General features: G+C 36.3%; 1 protein-coding gene across 4 annotated transcripts in view; it reads left to right on the forward strand.

Annotated features, from left to right (window-relative positions):
• The window catches only part of LOC123528756 (protein MON2 homolog), a 553,363-nt gene that overhangs the window by 59,700 nt on the left and 469,425 nt on the right, over positions 1–24,238 (forward strand). For all 4 annotated transcript variants that reach the window (XM_053521587.1, XM_053521589.1, XM_053521588.1 and 1 more), the window contains one exon: positions 22,032–22,133. In XM_053521587.1, the coding sequence (XP_053377562.1) occupies positions 22,032–22,133 (102 nt within the window). The remainder of the gene's footprint in view (positions 1–22,031; positions 22,134–24,238) is intronic.

A 24,238-nucleotide genomic window follows, 5' to 3' on the forward strand; every position in this document is an offset into this window, starting at 1 on the left:
CTGTAGTTTGAGCCTCTCACCTGGATAGGCAATATTTGTTTGAATTGTCTGTAGTTTGAGCCACTTGCCTGGATAGGCAATATTTGTTTGAGTTGTCCGTAGTTTGAGCCACTCGCCTGGAAAGGCAATATTTGTTTGAGTTGTCTGTAGTTTGAGCCTCTCACCTGAATAGGCAATATTTGTTTGAATTGTCTGTAGTTTGAGCCACTCGCCTGGATAGGCAATATTTGTTTGAGTTGTCCGTAGTTTGAGCCTCTCACCTGAATAGGCAATACTTGTTTGAATTGTCTGTAGTTTGAGCCACTTGCCTGGATAGGCAATATTTGTTTGAGTCATGTGTAGTTTGAGCCACTCGCCTGGATAGGCAATATTTGTTTGAGTTGTCCATAGTTTGAGCCATTCACCTAGATAGGCAATATTTGTTTGAGTTGTCCATAGTTTGAGCCTCTCTCCTGGATAGGCAATATTTGTTTGAATTGTCTGTAGTTTGAACCACTCGCCTGAATAGGCAATATTTGTTTGAGTTGTCAGTAGTTTGAGCCACTTGCCTGGATAGGCAATATTTGTTTGAGTTGTGACCGTAGTTTGAGCCATTGAGGTTAAAATTGAGTCATTACAACAGAATATGTACCTGGTTACTCGACTTCTGGCATTATGTATACCATATGCGTTGTAGCCTCCTTTAAATCAAAACAGTTATACAATATACATGCTATAAAAGTGTGCAATTGATATCAAAATAACAGACCATAATTATGAAATTATAATGATGTGAAATTATGTCTTCCAGCAGTCAGCCATGAAAACTATATTAGTATAATCTATGCATGTTAAGGTTCATTGCATAGTGCTGAGACTTGTTATTTCTAAGTGACAAAAAATATCAATTTCTGACGTCAGTAATGCAGTAAAGTGTGGCAATTATTGTAACCATGCATGCTTTTGTGCATGTTAATATCTTGATATTAAGTAAGCGATAAATTTCTATGATATTGAAAAGAAATAATTGCAAATAAATCTAGGTACAGTCAAATACCTTTACCTCGATATTCAAGGGACTGCAAAAGTCGCATTGACGTATCTGAAGTTCAACATAATGATACCGTCTATCTAGGACTACATTTTATATCTGTGTAGGACGTCTATATTGTCATTACATCCCATGCTTCTTGTAGAGGGTTTAAAAGCGGAAAGAAATAATATAAAACGTAAATACGATCTTAATTTTATTGACAAATAAAATATCTTAAATCAATGGTACATACATGTAACTTTTAAATTTTTATCATTTTATTGACATATGAACAATAGCACATCAATTCTTTACATACAACTTTCACAGCTTTTTTCACTGATGGTCTCGTGACGTATCCTGGTAGAATTCTGTCAAAACAGAATTTACTCAGTCAAACAGAAACATAATCCTCCAAATTAATTGCAGGGTTTTTTCTAGCTAATTTGGGAACATAGCCTATACCCCTAAATTGGGAATTTTGACGCATAAATGTTTCGAATTGGGAAATATTTAGTCCCATGGGATATAGTAAAGATGTGTTTAAGCACTTTCTCATACACTTGTTTCACATTGTACAACCTCTTTTAACATACTTCCATCACAAAATTGTCCATAATTTGGTCAATGTTTGTGCAATTTTGATGAAATTTTTTTCAGAATGTAGATTGGGAATTTTTGCACTCATTTTGGGAAAAATACATACTTTGGCATATTTAGCGTATTTTTGGCATTGGGAATATAGCCGAATAACGGCTATAAAAACGACCGAAAATAAACCCTGAATTGTTATATTGGAAAACAGCTTGCATGCTGTTTTAGACTAATTATTGGGAATTAAATGCAAACTTGCAAACATTTAAATTGGCATAAAGACGAAATAACAAACAAAACAAACACGCAAACTAACCTGTTTATAATCAATACAGCGCTGGACAACAGTTTCAGTTTTTATTTGGCAAATCGGCATACATCATGCCTTTGGCCAATTTAACAATTTTCAATGATGAATATGGCCAAGACATACAACAACATGTAAAAAATACATTTAAACAGAATTGAATAACGTGTTGAAGAGTATTTTACAAATATACACATACATATACATATAGCTTTTAAGAAGCAGCTTCTGTTTCAAGGGTTGTCTTTCTAAACTGAAAAGCCTCATAAATATATTTTGCAGTTTTATATAACCTAAATTTACTTTTAGATGACATAATATTTACAAATTTTTGCACACTAGGCCATGCACAGTGACCAAGGTACTTGTTTCTTAAATTAGCATATGCAGGACAGCTTAATAAAAAATGATACTCGGATTCAACCATATTGGAGTTACACATTTTACATATACGTTCATGTCTTTGAGTTCCATGAAATCTTCCAAATTCAATTTCTAGATTATGAGAACACATTCTAAAACATGCAAAACATTTTCTTAGTTTAACATTTGTTATTGTATCTAAATATTTTTCATACCCAAAAAAAGGTTTAAATTTTCTATAATAAACAACAAATGGTTGTTTTTCACACCTTACAAATACCATGGATATTTGATGACAAGCTGTGGTATCCATGAAAATAGGTGTTAAAAGTTTAAAACAGTACAGGTAAGTTGACGGGACTGGAAAATCCCATCGAGGTAAACAAAATGTCATGCTTATAATATTGAGGTAATGATAAGTAATACCATTAAAGTATATAGAGAAATATCGGGACTGACCAAAACACGTGCTAACCGGAGTGTCCAGCTAACCGATATCGAGGTAACGATCTTCAACTGTACTTTTATAGGAATTTTTGTTGTTTTCTTGTCATTATACACATTTTAATTATTGGATCATTCCCCATATTTGTACACTTATTTATCAAAAATTTATCTTCCTGTAGAACTTTGAAGTACATAGTAATTTTCTCGTCCATTTTCTACATTTGTCAAATTTCCCTGAAGAGCGTTTATATTTAATTAAGTGATTTATCTAAATTTCTAAATAAAAGCAGTTTCTGTTACAGATGTGTGTCCATTAAAATTTTCTTGATTATTTTCCCTGGTTAGTTTTCTACTGGCTATAAAATTTTGTCAAAATGATGAATTGTGCTTTTATAATTCCAAATGTGATCAGTTTTGAGTGAAGCAATATTATATTTTGGGCTTTTAGAAGTATTTTCAGGGGGAAAAAAAACAACTGATTCATGTTTGCCAAGGGTTATTTTGTGACTTTTGATATTTTGTTTACTGTTTATGATAGATATTGAGAACAAGTTTTGTGTGGTTACATATAAAATGTATACAGTCCGAATACATTTTTGCTTTGATGAGCCGTTGCACAGTGTTTGCTTCTCATTTCCAGATATTGAGCTGTTAAGAGTGGCATTCTAAAAGTAACATTATGTAATTGGATGCTTATATGAGCACCTTGTCAAGATGTACATGCAGTCACCTGAATATGAAAGGTTGGAAACATCAGAATTTTGCAGTTTCAACAATCATTAGAGGATGATTACATTAGTATTTATTGCTTTAAATACACAGTAATACACACACAAAGAAGCAATTACGTTTTTTTTGCCGATTTAATAGCCTTGATTTTAAATTTTTAGTCCCCTACTGGTTGAAAACCAGTTTTGGTGACAATTTGATTGCGCTTTTCCGTCCGTCCATCCGTCATTCCATCCATCCGTCCACAATTTCGTGTCCGGTCCATAACTCTGTCATTCATCAAGGGATTTCAATATTACTTGGCACAAATGTTCACCAAGATAAGACAACATGTCATGCGCAATACACAGACCCCTAGCTCAACGGTCAAGGTCACACTTGGAGGTCAAAGATCAACAAGGCTTTTTTCCAGTCCAGTCTGTAACTCAACAATCCATGAAGGGATTTTGATATAACTGGGCACAAATGTACCCCATAATAAGATGATGTGTCTTGCACAACTTTCAGATCCCTAGCTTAAAGGTCAAGGTCACACTTTGCATTTCAAATGTTTACATGGCATGAACAGGGTCTGTTTCATGCCTGGTCCAGAACTCTGTCATCCATCAAGGGTTTACAATTTTACTTGTCATAAATGTTTCCCCATAATCAGATGACATGTCATACGCAACACCCAGAACCCTAGCTGAAAGGTTAAGGTCACACTTGGAGATCAAACGTCAATAGGTTTTTTATCCTGTCAGGTTCATAACTTTATCATGCAAAAAGGATTTAAATATTGTTTGGCACAAATATTGCCCTGGATGAAACAACATGTCATGCACAAAATCCAGACCTCTAGCTCAAAGATCAAGGTCATACTTGGAGGTCAAAGGTCAAAAGGGCATTTTTCATGTCCGGTCTGTAACTCGACAATCCTTAAAGGGATTTTAATATAACTTGGCACAAAATGAACTTTATAATAATGCACAACACCCAGACCCCAACACCCAGGCCCCTATCTCAAAGGTCAGGGCCAGACTTTGAGGTCAAAAGTCAATAAGATTTTTTTCCTGTCCATAATTCTGTCATCCATTAAGGGATTTTAATACTACATGACATAAAAGCTCCCTATAATGAGACAATGTGTCATGTGTAATACCCAGACCCCTAGCTCAAAGGTCAAGGTCTCACTTGAAGGTCAAAAGTCAACATTGATCTTTTCCTGCCCAGTCTGTAAAATATTTAATATAAGCTCATGTGTTTTTTCTTCAGAATTACTTCCCTTTAATATGATGATTTCTTATATTTTTCCATATACTGTCCTACCAATTTGAAAATGAAATGTTATCAAATTTGAAAAATACCATTTTTGTATAGATAGATGTTATAAGCAATCAACAACTGCAGATTTTTATATATGCAAATAGTAATCCAAATGTTTTTGTTATATTGTATATATAGTACAATATTGTATATACATCATTGACAGAATATCAGATCATTATGTTGTACTGCAGTCGCCTTCCAGTAGGGGACTGTGTATTGCATGGCAATATCTCATTGACTTGTTTTTTCCAAATTCAACACAAATTTCAAGTGTTAATTGTACTGCTGTCTTTGAAAAGTAATGGAGTATTCACAAGTTGCAAGAAGTAATCAGTCATTTGTATATTTCCAAAGCTCTAAATTCCAAGACCTGCCTGTAAAAGGTTAGACAGTACTAAATGTCTCTGCTATTATTTTCTATGTAAAAACAGCAATGTACAAAATCTTTTAATCAGGGTATACAGCCTTTCACTTCTAGTGAGACTGCCCCTGTTTTAAAATTCTGTCTATAGACAATAAAAAATACCAAAAATATGACGTTAACAATAATGCAAAGAAACCATGCTCACGGGATTGAGTCAGGTAATAAAAACACTAATATTGTATAGGTTACCTAGAAATTACGAAATACATTCTAAGTACTTTCATTTTCATTTTACCCAGCAGTTTCAATGCAAACTTCGAAGTATATACAGTTGATTAAAATCATTCGCAGACATTCCTCTTTACCACCAAACATAAATACTTGAAAAAGGTCTTTACTAGGTGGGAAATTGGCACCATATCCTGATACGAACTTGTAACATTCATGTGGATCTCAGAAGCATGTCCTGAGAATTACTACTATTGTACCAATTATTGTCTTTTTTTTTACTTTGCATTGATTTTTCTTCAGTGGATATATAGCTAAGTCACATGGATTTTTTTTTGCAATGCAGGCATAAAATGCCTTTTCCTATTTCATGTCCAAGTAAACACCTGTAAAACAATTTCGCTATAAGTTCATACATGAAATGCAAATAATCGATTTTTTTTTTTTGGCTCACCATCCCCATGGCTGTTAGATGGTGGATAGATGATGCAGCATCTTTTTATCTGAACAACTTTTCAGAAGTGCACAGCCATGTTCTGTGGCATCCTCGCTTGAATTTCTCTCAAATGTATTCAAATGGTCCTGCTTAAGTCCATTTAGGAGCCACACATTTGTCCTCCTTGTTGGTTGTTTCGAACAAGAAATCAGTATTCAGAGATATAATTACTAGGTGAAAGATAGTTAAAAGGGGCATGAGATAGAGGATCATCCTGGAGGGAACATCTCATAGAGACTTAAAGGTCGCATTACAGGACCAAGAGGGATCATCACAGAGAAACCAAGAGGGAACATCACAGAGAAACCAAGATGGAACATTGCAGAGGGACCAGAAAGGAATATCACAGAGGGACCAAGAGGGATCATCACAGAGAAACCAAGAGGGAACATCACAGAGAGACCAAGAGGGAACATCGCAGAGAGACCAAGATGGAACATCGCAGAGGGACCAAGAGGGAACATCACAGAGGGAACATTGCAGAAGGACCAAGAGGGAACATCACAGAGGGACCAAGAGGGAAAATTGCAGAAGGACCAAGAGGGAACATCAGAGAGGGCCCAAGAGGGAACATTGCAGAAGGACCAAGAGGGAACATTACAGAGGGACCAAGAGGGAACATTGCAGAGGGACCAAGAGGGAACATTGCAGAAGGACCAGGAGGGAACATCGCAGAGGGACCAAGAGGGAACATCACAGAGAGACCAAGATGGAACATTGCAGAGGGACCAAGAAAGAACATCATAGAGTGACCAAGAGGGAACATCACAGAGGAACCAAGAGGGAACATCAGAGTGGGACCAAGAGGGAACATCACAGAGGGACCAAGAAAGAACATCACAGAGTGACCAAGACGGAACACCACAGAGGGACCAAGAGGGAACATCACATAGGGACTAAGAGGGAACATCACAGAGTGACCAAGAGGGTACATCACAGAGGGATCAAGAGGGAACATTGCAGAGGGACCAAGAGGGAACATAGCAGTGGGACCAACTAATAACAAATCCAAGATAAGTGTCCTGTTTGCATGAAATACTCTACATTTTCCCCATACTCTTGATAAAATTTGCCCACGATCTAATATAAACTGCAGCATAAGTATATCTAATCAAAATCATTGAATTCATGCAGAATGACCAGAGACAGCAAATAACACAAAAATATAAGATGTAACAGGTAATACTCCTGGATCCACGAGCTTCGCACTCTCAACCCAGTAGGGATCAATATTTACGGATAGAATGGGAATACTCAGCCATTTCATTTATCTTATATGTTTTTTCTTTCATCTCCATGCTACCCGTCAATATGTAAGTACAAAGTAAGCATTGGTAATGAACACTTATCTTCCAGGTGCAAAAACACACACTTTTTAGCTTAATCAGTTATACGGACATATAACTAACCACAAAACATAAAAACTCCTACAACAGAGACGCGATGCACTACTACAGAAATTTGTTACAAATAATACAAACACAACAGACACAAGATACAATACACTTGTTACAAATGTCGAAAATGTATTCAGTATTCTACCAGGAAAGAGGATCTGGACAAATGTTCACAAAGCTGCTACTCTGGCAACATATCTGCTATCAAAAAGGACGCCCCTGGTACATACAACAAATCACTGGAAATTTAATGATACCACTGAGAACGCATTCTAAATACTAGACCAACTCCTCATAGCAATCAAGGGGGAAACATTAAAACTAGACTATATCATGTATATAGATGGAGAAGACGGACTGAACAGTAACAAAATATAACTGATTTACAAACAAGTCGCCACGCCAGAGAGATATGTGGAGAAGCTGTACATCAGCCTTGCAGTACTGAACAATGCATTCATCTTGCCCTGAAAATAACTGCAAAATTAAAAATAAAGCTAAATCCAAGATAAGTGTCCTGTTTGCATAAAATACTCTACGTTTTCCCCATACTCTTGATAAAATTTGCCCACGATCTAATATAAACTGCGCCATACCGGCTCCCCCAATAACAGATCATTACTGGCACCACCGGCACCAATCTAAAAATCTAAAAATAGATTAAAACCGGCACCATACCGGCACCACTAAAAATAGATCACTGCACCAGCGGCACTGATCTGAAAATCTAAAAATAGATTAAAACCGGCACCACCTAAAAATAGATCACTACCGGCACCACAGCATCACTGAAAACAGCAACCGGCACCAAGCCGGCACCAGGAGTATCCCAGAAAGCCATGTAAAGGCCAAACCGGCCTCATACAGGCTCTGGCACCGGCACCAACCGGCACCAGAGAGTATATAAGCAGAATGCAGCATCACACTGCACATAATGCAAACCAAACTTGCCTAGTCATTACGGTCAAGTCCTCTGAAGAAGTTCACAACTGCTGAACGAAACTGGTCAGAGAAGATATCTAACCAACAAGAGAGCATGTCCTCCATGGCTCACACCCAGCCACAATACACTATTATTTTGAGTTAGTTTATGTCCTATCCTATCCATTGTCAGAATAAATCTTATGAAAGAAAGTAGTGCTGACTGTTTAACACTTAGTACAGGGGGTGTAATAAATTTCCAGCAAAAAAATTGCTACCTGTTTAATGGCTACCAGGCATTATTCTAGGTTTTCTGGATAAATGATGTTACAATGTTACTTCCGGTAAATCAGACATGTAGAACTACCTAAAGGTCACTGACATAAAATCACTTGCCCCTCAGCGTTACGGGTTCAAAACCTTACTTGGGTTCTAGAATTCTTCACGTAAGGGAACCATCCAGCTGGCTTATATTATGGAAGGTTAGTGGTTCAACCTTAGCTGCCCGTTCTAGCCTGAAATAATGATTAGAAGAGCATCCCGTGGAATTTTCCTCCACCATCAAAAGCTGGGAAAGTCACCATATGATGTACCCCACAAAAAAAGAAAAACAAAATAAAACACTTACTAGCAGGTATTTATTATTTGAAGTAAAAGGGAGTTTGATAAATAATTCCTTCTGTAATAGGGTGATTTTTATACACTTAATAAATGGCTTGCCAGTCAAAAGTCAAAACTACTGGCCAAGATCTGAAAGACAGAGGGCCAATAGTTTTGACTGTTGACCAGCAAGTAAAAATTCAATGTATGTTTAATAACATGATATCAGAAATAATTTTGACTGTCTTAATTTTTAAAATTATGACTTAGCTGTTGAATATAACAGAATGCTCATATAGCACAAACTGTGTGATTTATATGCGGAGTCATCTGATAATGATTTCTTATCCAATTTAAGACAGCAGAATATTAATAGACACATTCAATATCATCCCTGTTTTGCCATGCCTCCACTCTTTCTGTCTTTTTTTTTTAAAGAAAATTTTATTGTACTAATTGAAGCAGATGAGTTTTCTAAGGATTAGAAAATGTCAATTTTCTCCCTATGAGCTCTCCTGTATTTAAGATAATGGAGTTGATTGTGAAATAGCTTTAAAGTTAATTGGTTTTTTAAAATGTCTGTAATAAGATTAGTTTACGAAAAGCTGCTTTGAGGATATTGCACTGTTTGTTCCCCCCTGGGAAGTAAGGTCAGATATTGAATGGGAAGTATCAATGAGTGAAATTGTAGACCAAAAATAGTTTTAGATTAATGAAAGTTAATAAGCATCTAAATTTTCCTCTAATTGTTTCAGTTTGACTCTATGAAGTATATGGAGAGCTATCCTACTAGCCCTGGCGTCGGCATTGGCATCAGCGTCCTTCCACGTCCACACCTTGGTTAAAGTTTTGATGCATTTTATCTTTTTTCTCTTCATCTCTTTAATTACTTGATGGATTTGCTTCAGACTTAAAATAGTTATTCCTCATCACCACCCACTACATGTGGCACCAGGGCCATAACTCTTGCCCCAATATGTTATAAATTATCCCCCCTTTTTTCTTAGAATTTCAGGTTAAAGTATAAGTGCACTTTCACTCTATCTCTGTTATTACCAAATGGATTTGATTCAAACTTAAAATAGTTGTTCCACATCATCATCCATATCATATGACACAAGGTCCATAACTCTGGCACCAATTATGTCTCCCACCACACAGTGGTGTGGGAGACATATTGATTTACTCCTGTCTGTGTGTCTGTTTGTGTGTCTGTCTGTCACAAAGATTGTCCGCACTCTAAGTCGAACATTTCTTATCTGATCTTCACCAAATTTGAACAAAATGTGTGTGCCAATAAGTCCTCGGCCAAGTTTGATAACAAGCCAAATCGGCCCAGGCACTTTGGAATTATGGCCCTTGAATTACCGAAAAACGCTCAGATTTTAGGCGCATTCTTGGAGCCAAAAGGACCCCTATACTGCTCATGAGTAGTATAGGAGTCCTTTTGGCTTGATGAATGTGCATGCGCTCTAGTAGGGCAAGTTCGATAATGAGCCAAATTGGTCCAGGCACTTCGATGTTATGGCCCTTGAATTACGGAAAATAGGCCTTTTTACTCTTGTCCGTGCTCTAGGTCGAACATTTCTCATCCAGTCATCACCAAACTTGAACAAAATGTGTTTGACCATAAGTCCTCGGCCAAGTTATGTAACTAGCCAAATCGGCCCAGGCACTTTGGAATTATGGCCATTGAATTACGGAAAATTACTCTCAACCACTCTCTTAAGTCCAACATTTCTCATTCCATCTTCACCAAACTTGAATCAAATGTTTTTGACCATAACTCCTTGGCCAGGTTGATAAACTAGCCAAATCGCCTGAGGCACTCCAGAATTATGGCCCTTGAATTACCCAAAATCGGCTTTTTTACTCTTCAAAGCAGTGTTCGCGTTTACGGCGTAAAAGTATCTAAATACGCAACAAATTTGGTTGGTAGGCAAATTTTTCAAGACCATTGCGTACATGGGACGCAAAATAAAAACGGAACTGAATGTTTTAATTTAAAGACAACAAATACTAATCACGATGTCGGAATCCCAATTTCATTTTCAGCAGTATTATTTTCTAAAAATAACAGAGTAACGTAGCTTGTAGTCATTCAGTGACGTATTCAGACTGGTTTAGTGTATTGATCAAAATCCCTACTTATCGATGTAAATTACATGGAAACAGCCCAGTTACTTCTTGCATTGCAAACCGAAAGTAAGATGGAGTCTCCGGCGAACTCGAACACTGATTTTATTTTTCAAAGCAGGGCTTTAGCTAGGGGTCGACATAAGTGAAATTCAGGTCGCCCAGTTTTTGTTATTCATCCACTAACAGCCTATTGTGATACAGCCTGTTGACATTTTACTTGAATACACATGGCATAATTTCGCCTCTGTCTCCTGATACAGAGAAGTTTGAAAGCAGTTATAATGGTCGCTGACACCTTTGATTTCATAAACTAAACAGTAGCAATTTAGAGCGCTCTATATTACATTAACTTGTACGTTCTCCTTTGACTTTTCAAAAAATTATCTTACCTTGAATAATTTCCTTATATCCACGTAATTTGAATCATTTTACTCCGAACTTAGAAACATATCACTGACACTTTCTGTGATGAAAATAACTTTACTGAAATTTACACAAATTTCTGACAACTGCTGCAGAAACTGGGTTAAACATGATTGACAACTTATTCTTTTGATGTGTACCCACATTAGGGGATCAAAAGGACCGTGTTACCCTTTGTGTGACATCACTGCTGCTGATGGCATGATGGCATGTATTTAACTTTCTCAGTACAATATTGCTTTTATAGATTTTAGTGTTTTGACTAAACATTGCACTAGGAGCTTGATTTATTTTTTGCAGGGCTAATTTTAGAATATGAAATGATCAAACTGTTTTGAAATTGTATTCATAGATCTAACTAAAGGGTGTTTGGTTTTGGCAGTGATTAGGAAATTAACTGGAAGAAATACTTAGAATTACAATTTACAGTAATCATATTATATAAGTTCACAAGAATGAGAAATTATATTAACAAGGATAAGAAAGCAGATTCACTGATCTTTTCAGTTGGTTTGTTTTATAATTTGATAGACTTGAACAAAATTTAATAGATTTAAACAAAGAAGTGACTTTTTCTGTAAAATATTAGTCTAGTGCTTAAATCTGTTAAAGTAAAGTAACTATTAGCTGGTCAAACCCATTATATTTGATGTAACTTTGTAGATTCTAATATTTTTATACCTCTGTTATGCTTATCAGAACTGGAATGCATTTATGAAGTTAAAGAAGAGGTGTTATTTATTGTAAAACATGGGCATTTGTCAATATTGTAGCCGCAAAACCTGGGACTCAACCATATTTGGCTGGGACTCAACCATTTTTGGCTGGGACTCAACATTTTTGGGAGTACTGAGTCCCAGGGACTCAGTGAAATTTTCAGAAAACACGAACACTGTCAAAGGTATATTTGTAGTGAGTAAACAGTATATAAAGACTGACTTGCTATTTAGATGATTAGGCAGTTGTGGGAGACATGTGCTTTTCTCCACAGCAACTCTAGTTTTTTATGAATTATGCCTCCTTTTTTAGCTCTCCTGTCACGTAGTGACAGGGTGAGCTTTTGTGATCGCCCTTCGTTCGTCGTCCGTCCGTTCACAATTTTCTTGTGAACACGATAGAGACCACATTTTTTATTTGATTTTAATCAAACTTGCACACAATTTGTATGGGCATAATATCTCAGTTCCTTACGAAAACTGGCCAGTTCCCATTATTGGTTCAAGAGTTATGGCCCCTTAAAGGGCCAAAATTTGCCATTTTTGGCTTGTGAACATGATAGAGACCACATTTTGAAATCAACTTTAATAAAACTCGCACACAACTTGTATGGCCATAATATCTCGGTTCCTTTCGAAAATTGGCCTGATCCCATCATGGGTTTCAGAGTTATGGCCCCTTAAAGGGCCAAAATTTGCTATTTTTGGCTTGTGAACATGATAGAGACCACATTTTGCAATCAAATTTACTCAAACTTGCACACAACTTCTATTGGCATAATATCTCTGTTCTTTTCGAAAACTGGCCAGATCCCATCATGGGTTCCAGAGTAATGGCCCTTTAAAGGGCCAAAATATGCTATTTTTGTACCCCACGACAACAAAAGTTGTAAGGGGGTGTATACTGGTTTCAGGTTGTCTGTCTGTCCATCCGCCCATCTGTCTGTCTGTATGTCCGTAGACACAATCTTGTGCGCACCATCTCTCCTCATCCCCTTGACACAATTTAATGAAACTTCACACAAGTGATCATAACAACAGTAGTTGTGCATGGGGCATGTTAGGTTCTTTCAGAAAAAAAATTGCAGGGTTACGGGACTTTGTTTTTTGTTACTATACTATATACATAGACACAATCTTGTGCGCACCATCTCTCCTCATCCCCTTAACACAATTTAATGAAACTTCACACAAGTGATCAGTAACAACAGTAGTTGTGCATGGGACATGTTAGGTTCTTTCAACAACAAAAATTGCAGAGTTATGGGACTTTGTTTCTTGTTACTATACTATAAACATAGACACAATCTTGTGCGCACCATCTCTCCTCATCCCCTTAACGCAATTTAATGAAACTTCACACAAGTGATCAGTAACAACAGTAGTTGTGCATGGGACATGTTAGGTTCTTTCAACAACAAAAATTGCAGAGTTATGGCACTTTGTTTCTTGTTAACATACTATGTACATACAGTCTGCATATGCAATCTTGTGCGCGCCTAATCTTCCGAACCCTTGCACACAATTTAATGAAACTTCACACAAGTGATCAATACCAACCCTAGTTGTGCATGGTGCATGTTACGTTCTTTTAGATAAATATTCTGCATAGTGATGGGACTTTGTTTTTTGTTACTATACTGTATACATACAGTCTACAGGGGCGTCGGAAGGTGTTTGATATTGGGGCCGCGAGGGGGATGTGGGGGGGTATGTATGGGAGGGGGCATCCCCCTCCCGTAAGGGGGGTAAGGGGGACCTCCCACTTGAAATTTTTTTAAAACAGGATCATAAATGGCGAGTTCAGGTGCATTTTAAGGGTACCGAATCGCATCTCAAGTCTCCAGTATTTTCTTACTATTTACATGACTATAAGCAAAATAAAGTTTAATAAACTCTTATCAGAATTAATAATGTATTAAGCAATACAAAGAATGCATGTATGTTTTTATTTTTTGTATTTAATGTATTGAACAATAATCATTCATGTTACATTCATTTCTTATTTTTGTTTGAAATATCATTTTTTGAGTAAAAATAATTTATATAATCAATTCCTTACATCTTAGCGGTGTGATAAATATTAACACTTACCTCTTTCATTAAATAAAAACATGATAATTATTTTTCTGAATTTTATAAGTTAATACCTTAGATCTTTGCGGCTAGGTATAGCTTAAATGTTCCATTGACTAAAAGACATGCCAATTAAAAACATGCTGATTTGTTCATGCGTAATTAAGTCCAATCACGGACACGTGTGTATGACTCCATTTAACACCCTGATCGTGTCACCGTCACCATGGTAACACACTAATCTGGACAGCGTGTATTGTTTAACGCGAAGCAAAATTTAATATACTATACAAAATATTGGGTCCGCGGACCTGCGACTCCAACTTAAGAAAATAAATAAAAAATTGTTTTTGGGCAAATTATTGGGGCCGCAACTGCCCCACTTCCGACGCCCCTGGTCTATATACATACAGTCCACATAATTATGCAATCTTGTGTGCGTCAAATTGCAATGTACTGTGTCAGTGCATGCAGGAGGTACATTCATCACCTTTAGTGATAGCTCTAGTTTGGCTTGTGAACACAATAAAGATAACATCTTGCAATCAACTTTAATCAAACTTGCACACGACTTGTATTGGCATAATAACTTGGTTCCTTTCAAAAACTGGCCAGATCCCAACATGGGTTCCAGAGTTATGACCCCTTAAAGGTCCAAAATTTGCTATTATGGCTTTTGCAGCCATATAGAGACTTCATTTATGGTTAGATTTGATACAAACTTACAAAATATTTTCAACAACAATAAATCTTGGATTCCATGATGAATCTGTCAGAACCAATCATAGGTTCCGGAGTTATTTTATATCTGATTACCTACCCTGATTTTAATCAAAATGGATTTATATCAGTAAGTACTTATAGGACATATTTGAAATTTCATTATTGTCATAAGTTGGACTGAGACAATCAGGGTAGATAACTATGGACTGATTTTATGTTAAATTACCTCCCTTTATTTCAAATTAAAGTGGGTATATCTCCATAACTAATGAAGATACTGATCTGAAATTTCATTTATGCCATCAGATTGACTTGGGTAATCAGTGAAGATACATATTGACTGAATTTATGACAAATTACCTCCCTTTATTTCTTTTGAAAATGAATATACCTTGCAGCTTCTAATGAGATTGGTTTGAAATGTTACTTATGTGTTCCATGGTAAGAAATAGTTATGTTAGATAACTCTTGATTGACCGTTTATCGATATGAATACTTTTCTAATAAGTTGTTGTAAATGTTTGAACTCTGTATTTTCTACATGCATATACCAATGCATGATTACCTCCCCTGATTTTAATAAAAATGGATTTATCTCAGTAAGTATTTATAGGACTCATTTGAAATATCATTATTGTTATTAGTTGGACTGACACAATCAGGGTAGATAACTATGGACTGATTTGTTGTCAAATTACCTCCCTTTGTTTCAAATTAAAATGGGTGTATCTCTGTAACCAATTAAGATACTGATTTGAAATGTCATTTATGCCATCAGATGGACTCAGACAATCAGGGTAGATAATTTTTGACTGAATTTGTGACAAATTGCCTCCCTTTATTTTATGTAAATGAACATACCTCAGCAGCATCTAATGAGATTGGTTTTAAATGTTATTTAAGTCTTAAAGGGTAAGAAATAATCATGCTAGTACAAAAATGGCAGCATTTGAGCCTAAGACCCCACTCGATATGGAGATTGGCCCAGACTAGTATTTGACCCAAAGGTCAAAAGGGACGGTTACAAGAAAATGTTTATCCTGATGATATTTAATGTGTATGCCCATGTGATCTATGTCAAAACTTGATCTTATCATTAAGAGCAACGGAACTTGGGTGAGCGATATAGGGCCATCATGGCCCTCTTATACTTAGAATATTAGGTTAATTTTGATGCATTTTCACTATACCTCTGTTATTACAAAAGGGATTTGATTCAGACTTAAAGTGTTCAGCATTGTCACCCACATCATTTAACTTAAGGGTCATAACTCTGGCACCACTATTTCATGAATTATGCTCCCTTTTTACATAAAATTTCAGGTTAAAGTTTTGATGCACTTTCACTCTATATCTGTTAACATCACTCATATCGACTTTATCATTGTTATTACTTAATGAACTTGATTCAAATTTAAAATAGTTTTTCAATATCACAATCCTCCTCATATGACACAAGGTCCATAATTCTGGCACAAATTCAGATGATTCTATTTTTGTAAAAAACATGGCTGCCAGGGTCGGGGCTTATTTTCCCTCAATGGCTATATTGTAAATTTCAAAATTCTTCTTCTTCAAAACCACTGGGCCGATTTACACCAAACTTCACAGATATGAGCATTGGGTGGCCCCCTTTTAAAATTGCCCAGAGAATTAAAACCCATTTAGCACTGTGGTTGCCATGGCAACCGAAAGGAAAATCTTTAAAAATCTTCTTCTCAGAAACTGTTACCAAGATTTCAAAAATATTTTGTAGAAATGATCTTTAGGTGACCCTCAACCAGAATTGCTTAAGGCTTTCTATTTTGTTAAAAAAAATGACTGTGACCTTGACCTACCGACCTACTTCCTTGTTTTTCAAGATACAGCCTTGAATTTAGATGACGTATACAGTTTTACACACCAATCTTAAAACTGACTTTCAGTGACCATGAATAGCATTGACCTACTTTCTTAATATTTTAGCATCAGTTCGACATTTGAAACATGTAGCTCATATAACTCAGGTGAGTTGTCCAGGGTCATCATGACCGTGTTATTCATTGTTGCAGTCTATACTGTAAAATCAGTAATATTGTTGGAAACTTGTTTTCACTGACTTTACAGCTTTATCAACCCATAAAATAAAATTACAATGAACATGTATATTTCCAGTTCATGTAATCTTCAAACTTTGCAATTCATGAATTCATGCCCTTACAAGAGCTGTTTTGGCCAAAGGCACAAAATTTCATTCCCACAAAATTCAATACTTTCACAGTCAGATAAAAATGCAATCCACTTGAACCAAATACAACATCCCATGTCAGCTTGTTACTTCTGCGATAACAGTATTATGTTACTTTCTTATGTAGCTGCAGAATTATGTCTCACCCTCCCTCTGGGGGAGACATATTGTTTCTGCCCTGTCCGTCCATCTGTCCGTCCGTCACACTTCATTTCTGATCAATAACTGAAGAACCATTTGACCTAGAACCTTCAGACTTGATAGGGTGGCATGACTTATTGAGTAGATGACCGTTATTGTTTTTGGGGTCACTCCGTCAAAGGTCAAGGTCACAGGGGCCTGAACATGGAAAACCATTTCCGATCAATAACTTGAGAACCACTTGACCCAGAATGTTGAAACTTCATAGGATGATTGGTCATGCAAAGTAGATGACCCTACTGATTTTGGGGCCACTCTATTAATGGTCAAGGTCACTTGGGCCTGAACGTGAAAAACCATTTCCGATCAATAACTTGAGAATCACTTGACCCAGAATGTTGAAACTTCATAGGATGATTGGACACGCAGACTAGATTACCCTTATTAATTTTGGGGTCACTTGATCAAAGGTCAAGGTCACATGGGCCTGAACATGGAAAACAAATTCCATTCAGTAACTTGAGAACCACTTGACCCAGAATGTTGAAACTTCATAGGATGATTGGGCATGCAGAGGAGATGACCCCTATTGATTTTGGGGTCACTCCATTAAAGGTCAAGGTCGCAGTGGACAGAAAATGGAAATCCATTTCCAGTTTATAACTTCAGAACCATTCGACCTAGAACCTTAAACTTCGTAGGGAGATGGGAATAACAGAGTAGGTGACCCCTATTGTTTTTGGGGGTCACTTTTCAAAGCTCAAGGTCACAGTGGACTGAAGATAGAAAACTCTTTCCAATCAATAACTTAAGAATCACTTTACCTAGAATGTTTAAACTTAATAGGATAATTGGACATGCAGAGTAAATGACCCCAAATGATTTTGGGGTCACTTGATCAAACCCAAACATGGAAAACCATATCCAATTCATAACTTGGGAACCACTAGGCCCAGAATGTTGAAACTTAGTGGGATGATTGGACATGCCAAATAGGTGATCCCTGTTGCAGCCAACCATCAGTGTCTCTTTGACTTTCGCTCTTCTCCCCTATTGACTTCTTGCATATACGACTATGCAGTGGGGGAGACATGGGCTTTTTAGCTCACCTGAGCACAAAGTGCTTAGGGTGAGGTATTGTGATCGCTCACCGTCCAGTGTCCGTCCGTCCGTTGTACATCCGTCCATCCGGTGTCTGTCCACACTTTCCTCTAAACAACATCTCCTACTAAACCAACAGGCCAATTTTGATGAAACTTCACAGGGATGTTCCTTGGATGATCTTCTTTAAAAAAAATTCAAAGAATTGAATTCCATGCAGAACACTAGTTGCCATGGCAACTGAAAGGAAAAACTTTAAAAATCTTCTTCTCAAAAACCAGAAGCCCTAGAGCTTAGATATTTGGTGTGAAGCATTGCCTAATGGAACTCTACCAAGTTTGTTCAAATCATGACCCCGGGGTCAAAATTGACCACGCCCCAGGGGTCACTTAATTTTACATAGGAAAATCTTAAAAAATTTCTCAAAAACCAGAAGCCCTAGAGCTTAGATATTTGACATGTAGCATTGCCTAGTGGACCTGTACAAAATGTGTTCAAATCATGACCTCCGGAGTCAAAATTGACCCCGCCCCAGGGGTCACTTGATTTTACAAAGGAAAATCTTCAAAAAATTTCTAAAAATAAACCAGAAGGCCTAGAGCTTAGATATTTCACATGTAGCATTGCCTAGTGGACCTCTACAAAATTTGTTCAAATCATGACCCCTGGGGTCAAATTGATGCGGCCCCATGGGGTTACTTGATTGTACATAGAAAAATCTTCAAAATTTTCTAAAAATAAACCAGAAGGCCTAGAGCTCTACAAAATTTGTTCAAATCATGACCCCCGGGGTTAAAATTGACCCCACCCCAGGGGTCACTTGATTTTACATAGGAAAATCTTCAAAAATTTTCTAAAAATAAACCAGAAGGCCTAGAGCTTAGATATTTGACATGTAGCATAGCCTAGTGGACCTCTACAAAATGTGTTCAAATCATGACCTCCGGGGTCAAAATTGACCCCACCCCAGGGGTCACTTTCATTTACATAGGAAAATTTTCTAAAAATAAACCAGAAGGCCTAGGTCTTAGATATTTGACCTGTAGCATTGCCTAGTAGACTTCTACAAAATTTGTTCAAATCATGACCCCCGGCTTCAAATTGACCACGCCCCATGGGGTTACTTGATTGTACATTGAAAAATCTTCAAAATTTGCTAAAAATAAACCAGAAGGCCTAGAGCTAAGATATGGGTGGTTTTCAAAATAATGAAGCTTTTTCTTCTCTCTCACCTTACTTTAATTCAGTTCAGTTTTAGAATGTGTTTTGGAGCAAAATATATCCAAATCAATGTACTCAATAAATGTGTGCAATTTTATCTTGATGGCTCAAGCAGTTTTAAAGTTATATTAAATTATATAGCTAATTCTGTCCCCTGTGCACCCAAAAAAGTGTGACATTTTGTATGAAGTATAGTTTTCAACTGAGCTTTACTTTTTAAAACCATGATTTATTGTTACAGCTTTGGCTTTTTAATGTAACTTAAACTCTGCACATTTAAATAAAATACTTCTTTTCATTACCTACATCTTATTGTTACCAATATTTCACATCTTGTGATGGAACCCTTTTCACGAAAAATAGTGAAAAAAATACTAAATTTAAATGTTGAACACTACAATTTCATAACCCTATTACTTTTCTAAAGTCTTAATGTTTTTCTAAGATCTTTATCCTTTCAGCTGTGAAGACACAGTATGATTTTTTTCTTTAATAAATCGACTTTCTCAGAAACTTGATGAATGTCTATACACCTAAAAATGTCCCCTATGCACCTTTTCAGTTGTTAAGTGTCAGATTTCTTTTATTCTTTAAATAAAATGGGATTTTACTTTATTTTCCTTGAAAGGGAGTTACAACAGATACAAAAGCAGCCTTCAACTTCACATATTACCGACTGTTAAACATTCACAAGGCCAAAAGTGATGTCCCCTGTGCACCCTTTTTTTTGACATATATCAATTATCATAGCATTACTGTAATTTGTGGTGGCATTTCTATATTCTTAGCAGTGTGTATGCAAAATTTAGGCATTACTTGATAATTTAGCATTATATAAGAAACCCTGGACAATTAAAAATTCATTGTTTGCATTTTTTTCCGAAGTTGCCAATTTTCAAGTTTAAAAGTGGAAATATCAAGTTTATTGCTTCTTAAGCTCTTAAGTTTACCTAAATATGTAAATGTTCACTAGTAAATATTATGTAGTTAAAAGAATTTTACTTACCATGAACATATTCTATGAATAAATATTTTGATACAATTTGTCCCCTGTGCACCCTTTTTAGTAACATTATAAAGTATGTATGAATTTTACTATTCCATTTTATCATGCATGGTATTTTGTCATTTTTCTAATATGAATAAGCAGTTCATGTAAATTAAATCATTTCAATTTGTTAGTTATGTAAAAAGTCACTTATTTTTCATTTAAAGCATTACATTTTGTTGAATTTTCATGTTTTTGTAGTGAAAATTTTCAATTTTGTAGTTATTTTGTGGAATAAACTATTTTTTGATAGTATTTGTCTAAAGTTTATTACCAGTAGTCTTTTTATGAATAGAAAACTAATAATGGATGAATATTACACTGATCTTCAGTATGTGTCCCCTGTGCATCTTTAAAATAACTCAATTTTGAGTAGACAATTCTAGAAATTAGAATTACTGGACATTCTTGAAATTTGGCATGTGGTTTATAAACATGCAACATGTCAGAAAAAAGTTGGTTTTATAATTATATGATAGTTATTTTGCATTCAGCAACAACTTTTCTAGGTAAAGTTTTATTTTCATGTCAAATTTGTGCAGAAAGGGTGATTTTAAAAACCAATGTCCACAAACATATGTTTAAATAAGTTTCAAACCATACACATACACCCATTACTTATCATTTATGTTGAAAAAATTACTGTTATACATATTTCCTTGTCATAAAACCATGCAACATTTATCACCCACCTTACTGGAAATTCACTGAACTTTCGAATTAAAGGCTGAAATATTTTCTGATTGGCATTTCTCAACACTTCCCCAAAGTTATTTCCTTGAAATTTGAAGTATTTGCTATAATAAAAAATAGGTGACCACCATAAGAAATAAGTTTGAATTTTCAACCCCTATGTCACACATTTGCTTCATTATTTTGAAAACCACCCATATTTGACATGTAGCATTGCCTAGTGGACCTCTACAAAATTTGTTCAAATCTTGACCCCCCGCCCAGGGTCAAATTGACCCAGCCCCAGGGGTTACTTGATTGTACATAGAGAAAACTTCATAAATTTGCTAAAAATAAACCAGAACGCCTAGATCTTAGATATTTGATATGTAACATTGCCTAGTAGACTTCTACAAAATTTGTTCAAATCATGACCCCAGAGGTAAAATTGGCCCCGCCCCAGGGGTTACTTGATTGTACAACGGAAAATATTCCAAAATATTTATAAAAATCATCAGTTTGACTTTTGAAACATGTAGCTCATATTTCTAAGGTGAGCGATCCAGGGTCATCATGACCCTCTTGTTTACAAAAGCATCTTCTAGTTTGAATCTTCTTATATTCCAATCTTATGCCTCAGAAATATTTTCACAGGAATAAAATACCCACTTCAGACTGTAAAATCTCTGGAATACAAAGCCTGCAGAAATAAAGGCTTATACAAAAAAGGTGAAGATGTCTACAGGCTGCAATAAATATTTTTCTGTTGTATTTACAGGAACCATCATTGTTTGCAGTTGCTAAGTTACTGGAGACTGGTTTAGTGAATTTGTCAAGGGTGGAAATTTTATGGCGACCAGTCACAGCACATCTATTAGAGGTAAGTGGTAGTGTGATATGGATCACAGGGATATAAGAATAAATTTCTCTGCAACTTCTGCACGCTGGAGAGCTATTGCACTCACCTGTTTGTCGGTGTTGGTGTCCAATATGGTAACGTTTTTGTATGTAGTCTCTCAGATACCACTGTTTGGAATGGTTTGAAACATAATACATTTGTTCGCTGTTATCATCTGACATGCATAGCACAGGTTCCATAACTCTAATTTGCTTTTGTACAAATTTTTGCCTTTTTGGAATTTGACACAGGTTTTATGACTCTGTTATGTAATTTTTATTGAGCCCGCTTGCTGAAGCAAAGACATAATTGTCTGAAATGGCTGTTAGGTGTATGTACGTACGTGCGTGGGCCCGATCATGCGTGCGTCTGTCCGGATTTGTTTGTCTGGACCATAACTTTAACATGCATGGAGCAATCTTGTTTATATTAGGCATGAATGTGAGCCTCAGTGAGACAGAATGTCATGCGCAAACCACAGGTTTTATCTCAAAGGTCAAGGTCACAGTTGGAGGTCGAAGGTCATGCCAGATCTTGTCCGGCCCATAACTTTGACATGCTTTGAGGAATCTTGTTTATATTTGGCCTGAATGTTAACCTCAGTGAGACAGTGTCATGTGCAAACCCCAGATTCTGTCTCAAAGGTCAAGGTCACAGCTGGAGATCAATGGTCATGTCAGATCTTGTCCGGCCCATATTTTGACATGCTTTGAGGAATCTTGTATATATTTGGCATGAATGTTTAACTCATTGAGACAGACTCTATCTCAAAGGTCAAGGTCACAGTTAGGGGTCAAAGGGTGGGCTCGACATATTGGCCGTGGGCATCTAGTATGAATTTGTGACCTAGTTTTGATTTAGCGATATTCTTGGTAATGATAATGCTTGCTGACTTGAAACCACTTGCTCTTTACCAGTATGGGTTTGGAAATTTGTGTTGGATATAGAAGTCTTTATACATACAGAATGTTGGTGGTACTACCCAGGACCTGGTACCTGACTATGCCAGAAACAATGCCTTGAGGGACGCCTGGGATGTTCCTTGGCCTTCAAAAGTCATCATATGAACTACATTATGTTGGTGACACTCTAAACCCAACAAAATAAACAATAACTAAAGTCTCCTCTTATAAAGTCAAATATCTCTGTTACTATCAAAGCTATTGACTTGAAACTTAAAATATTTATTTACTATCAAAGTCTACGCCAGGAGAAACAATCCCCATAACTCTGATTGAATTTTGATGGAGTTATGCCCATTTTTGACGTAGAATATTTTGTGGAAGTTTTTGATAAAGTCAAATATCTCTATTACTATCAAAGCTATTGACTTATAACTTAAAATAGTTACTTACTATCAAAGTCTACACCAGGAGAAACAATCTACATAACTCTGATTTGAATTTTGACAGAGTTATGCCCCTTTTTAACTTAGAATTTTTGGTTGAACTTTTTGATAACATCAAATATCTTTGTTACTATCAAAGCTATTGACTTGAAACTTAAAATATTATTTACTATCAAAGTCTACACCAGGAGAAACAATCCACATAACTCTGATTTGAATTTTGACAGAGTTATGCCCCTTTTTAACTTGGAATTTTTGGTAATTTTTTTTGATTAAGTCAAATATCTCTGTTACTATCAAAGCTATTGACTTGAAACTTAAAATAGTTATTTACTATCAAAGTCTACACCAGGAGAAACAATCCTCATAACTCTGATTTGTATTTTGACACGGTTATGCCCCTTTTTATGCCCCCGAAGGGAGGCATATAGTTTTTGAACCGTCTGTCGGTCTGTCGATCTGTCCGCAATTTTCGTGTCCGGTCCATATCTTTGTCATCCATGGATGGATTTTCAAATAACTTGGCATGAATGTGTACCACAGTAAGACGACGTGTCGCGCGCAAGACCCAGGTCCGTAGCTCAAAGGTCAAGGTCACACTTAGACGTTAAAGGTCATTTTTCATGATAGTGTATTCGTGTCCAGTCCATATCTTTGTCATCCATGGATGGATTTTCAAATAACTTGGCATGAATGTGTACCACAGTAAGACGACATGTCGCGCGCAAGACCCAGCTCC

Source organism: Mercenaria mercenaria, chromosome 13 (genome assembly GCF_021730395.1).
Source record: "Mercenaria mercenaria strain notata chromosome 13, MADL_Memer_1, whole genome shotgun sequence".
NCBI classification, from domain to species: Eukaryota; Metazoa; Mollusca; class Bivalvia; order Venerida; family Veneridae; genus Mercenaria; species Mercenaria mercenaria.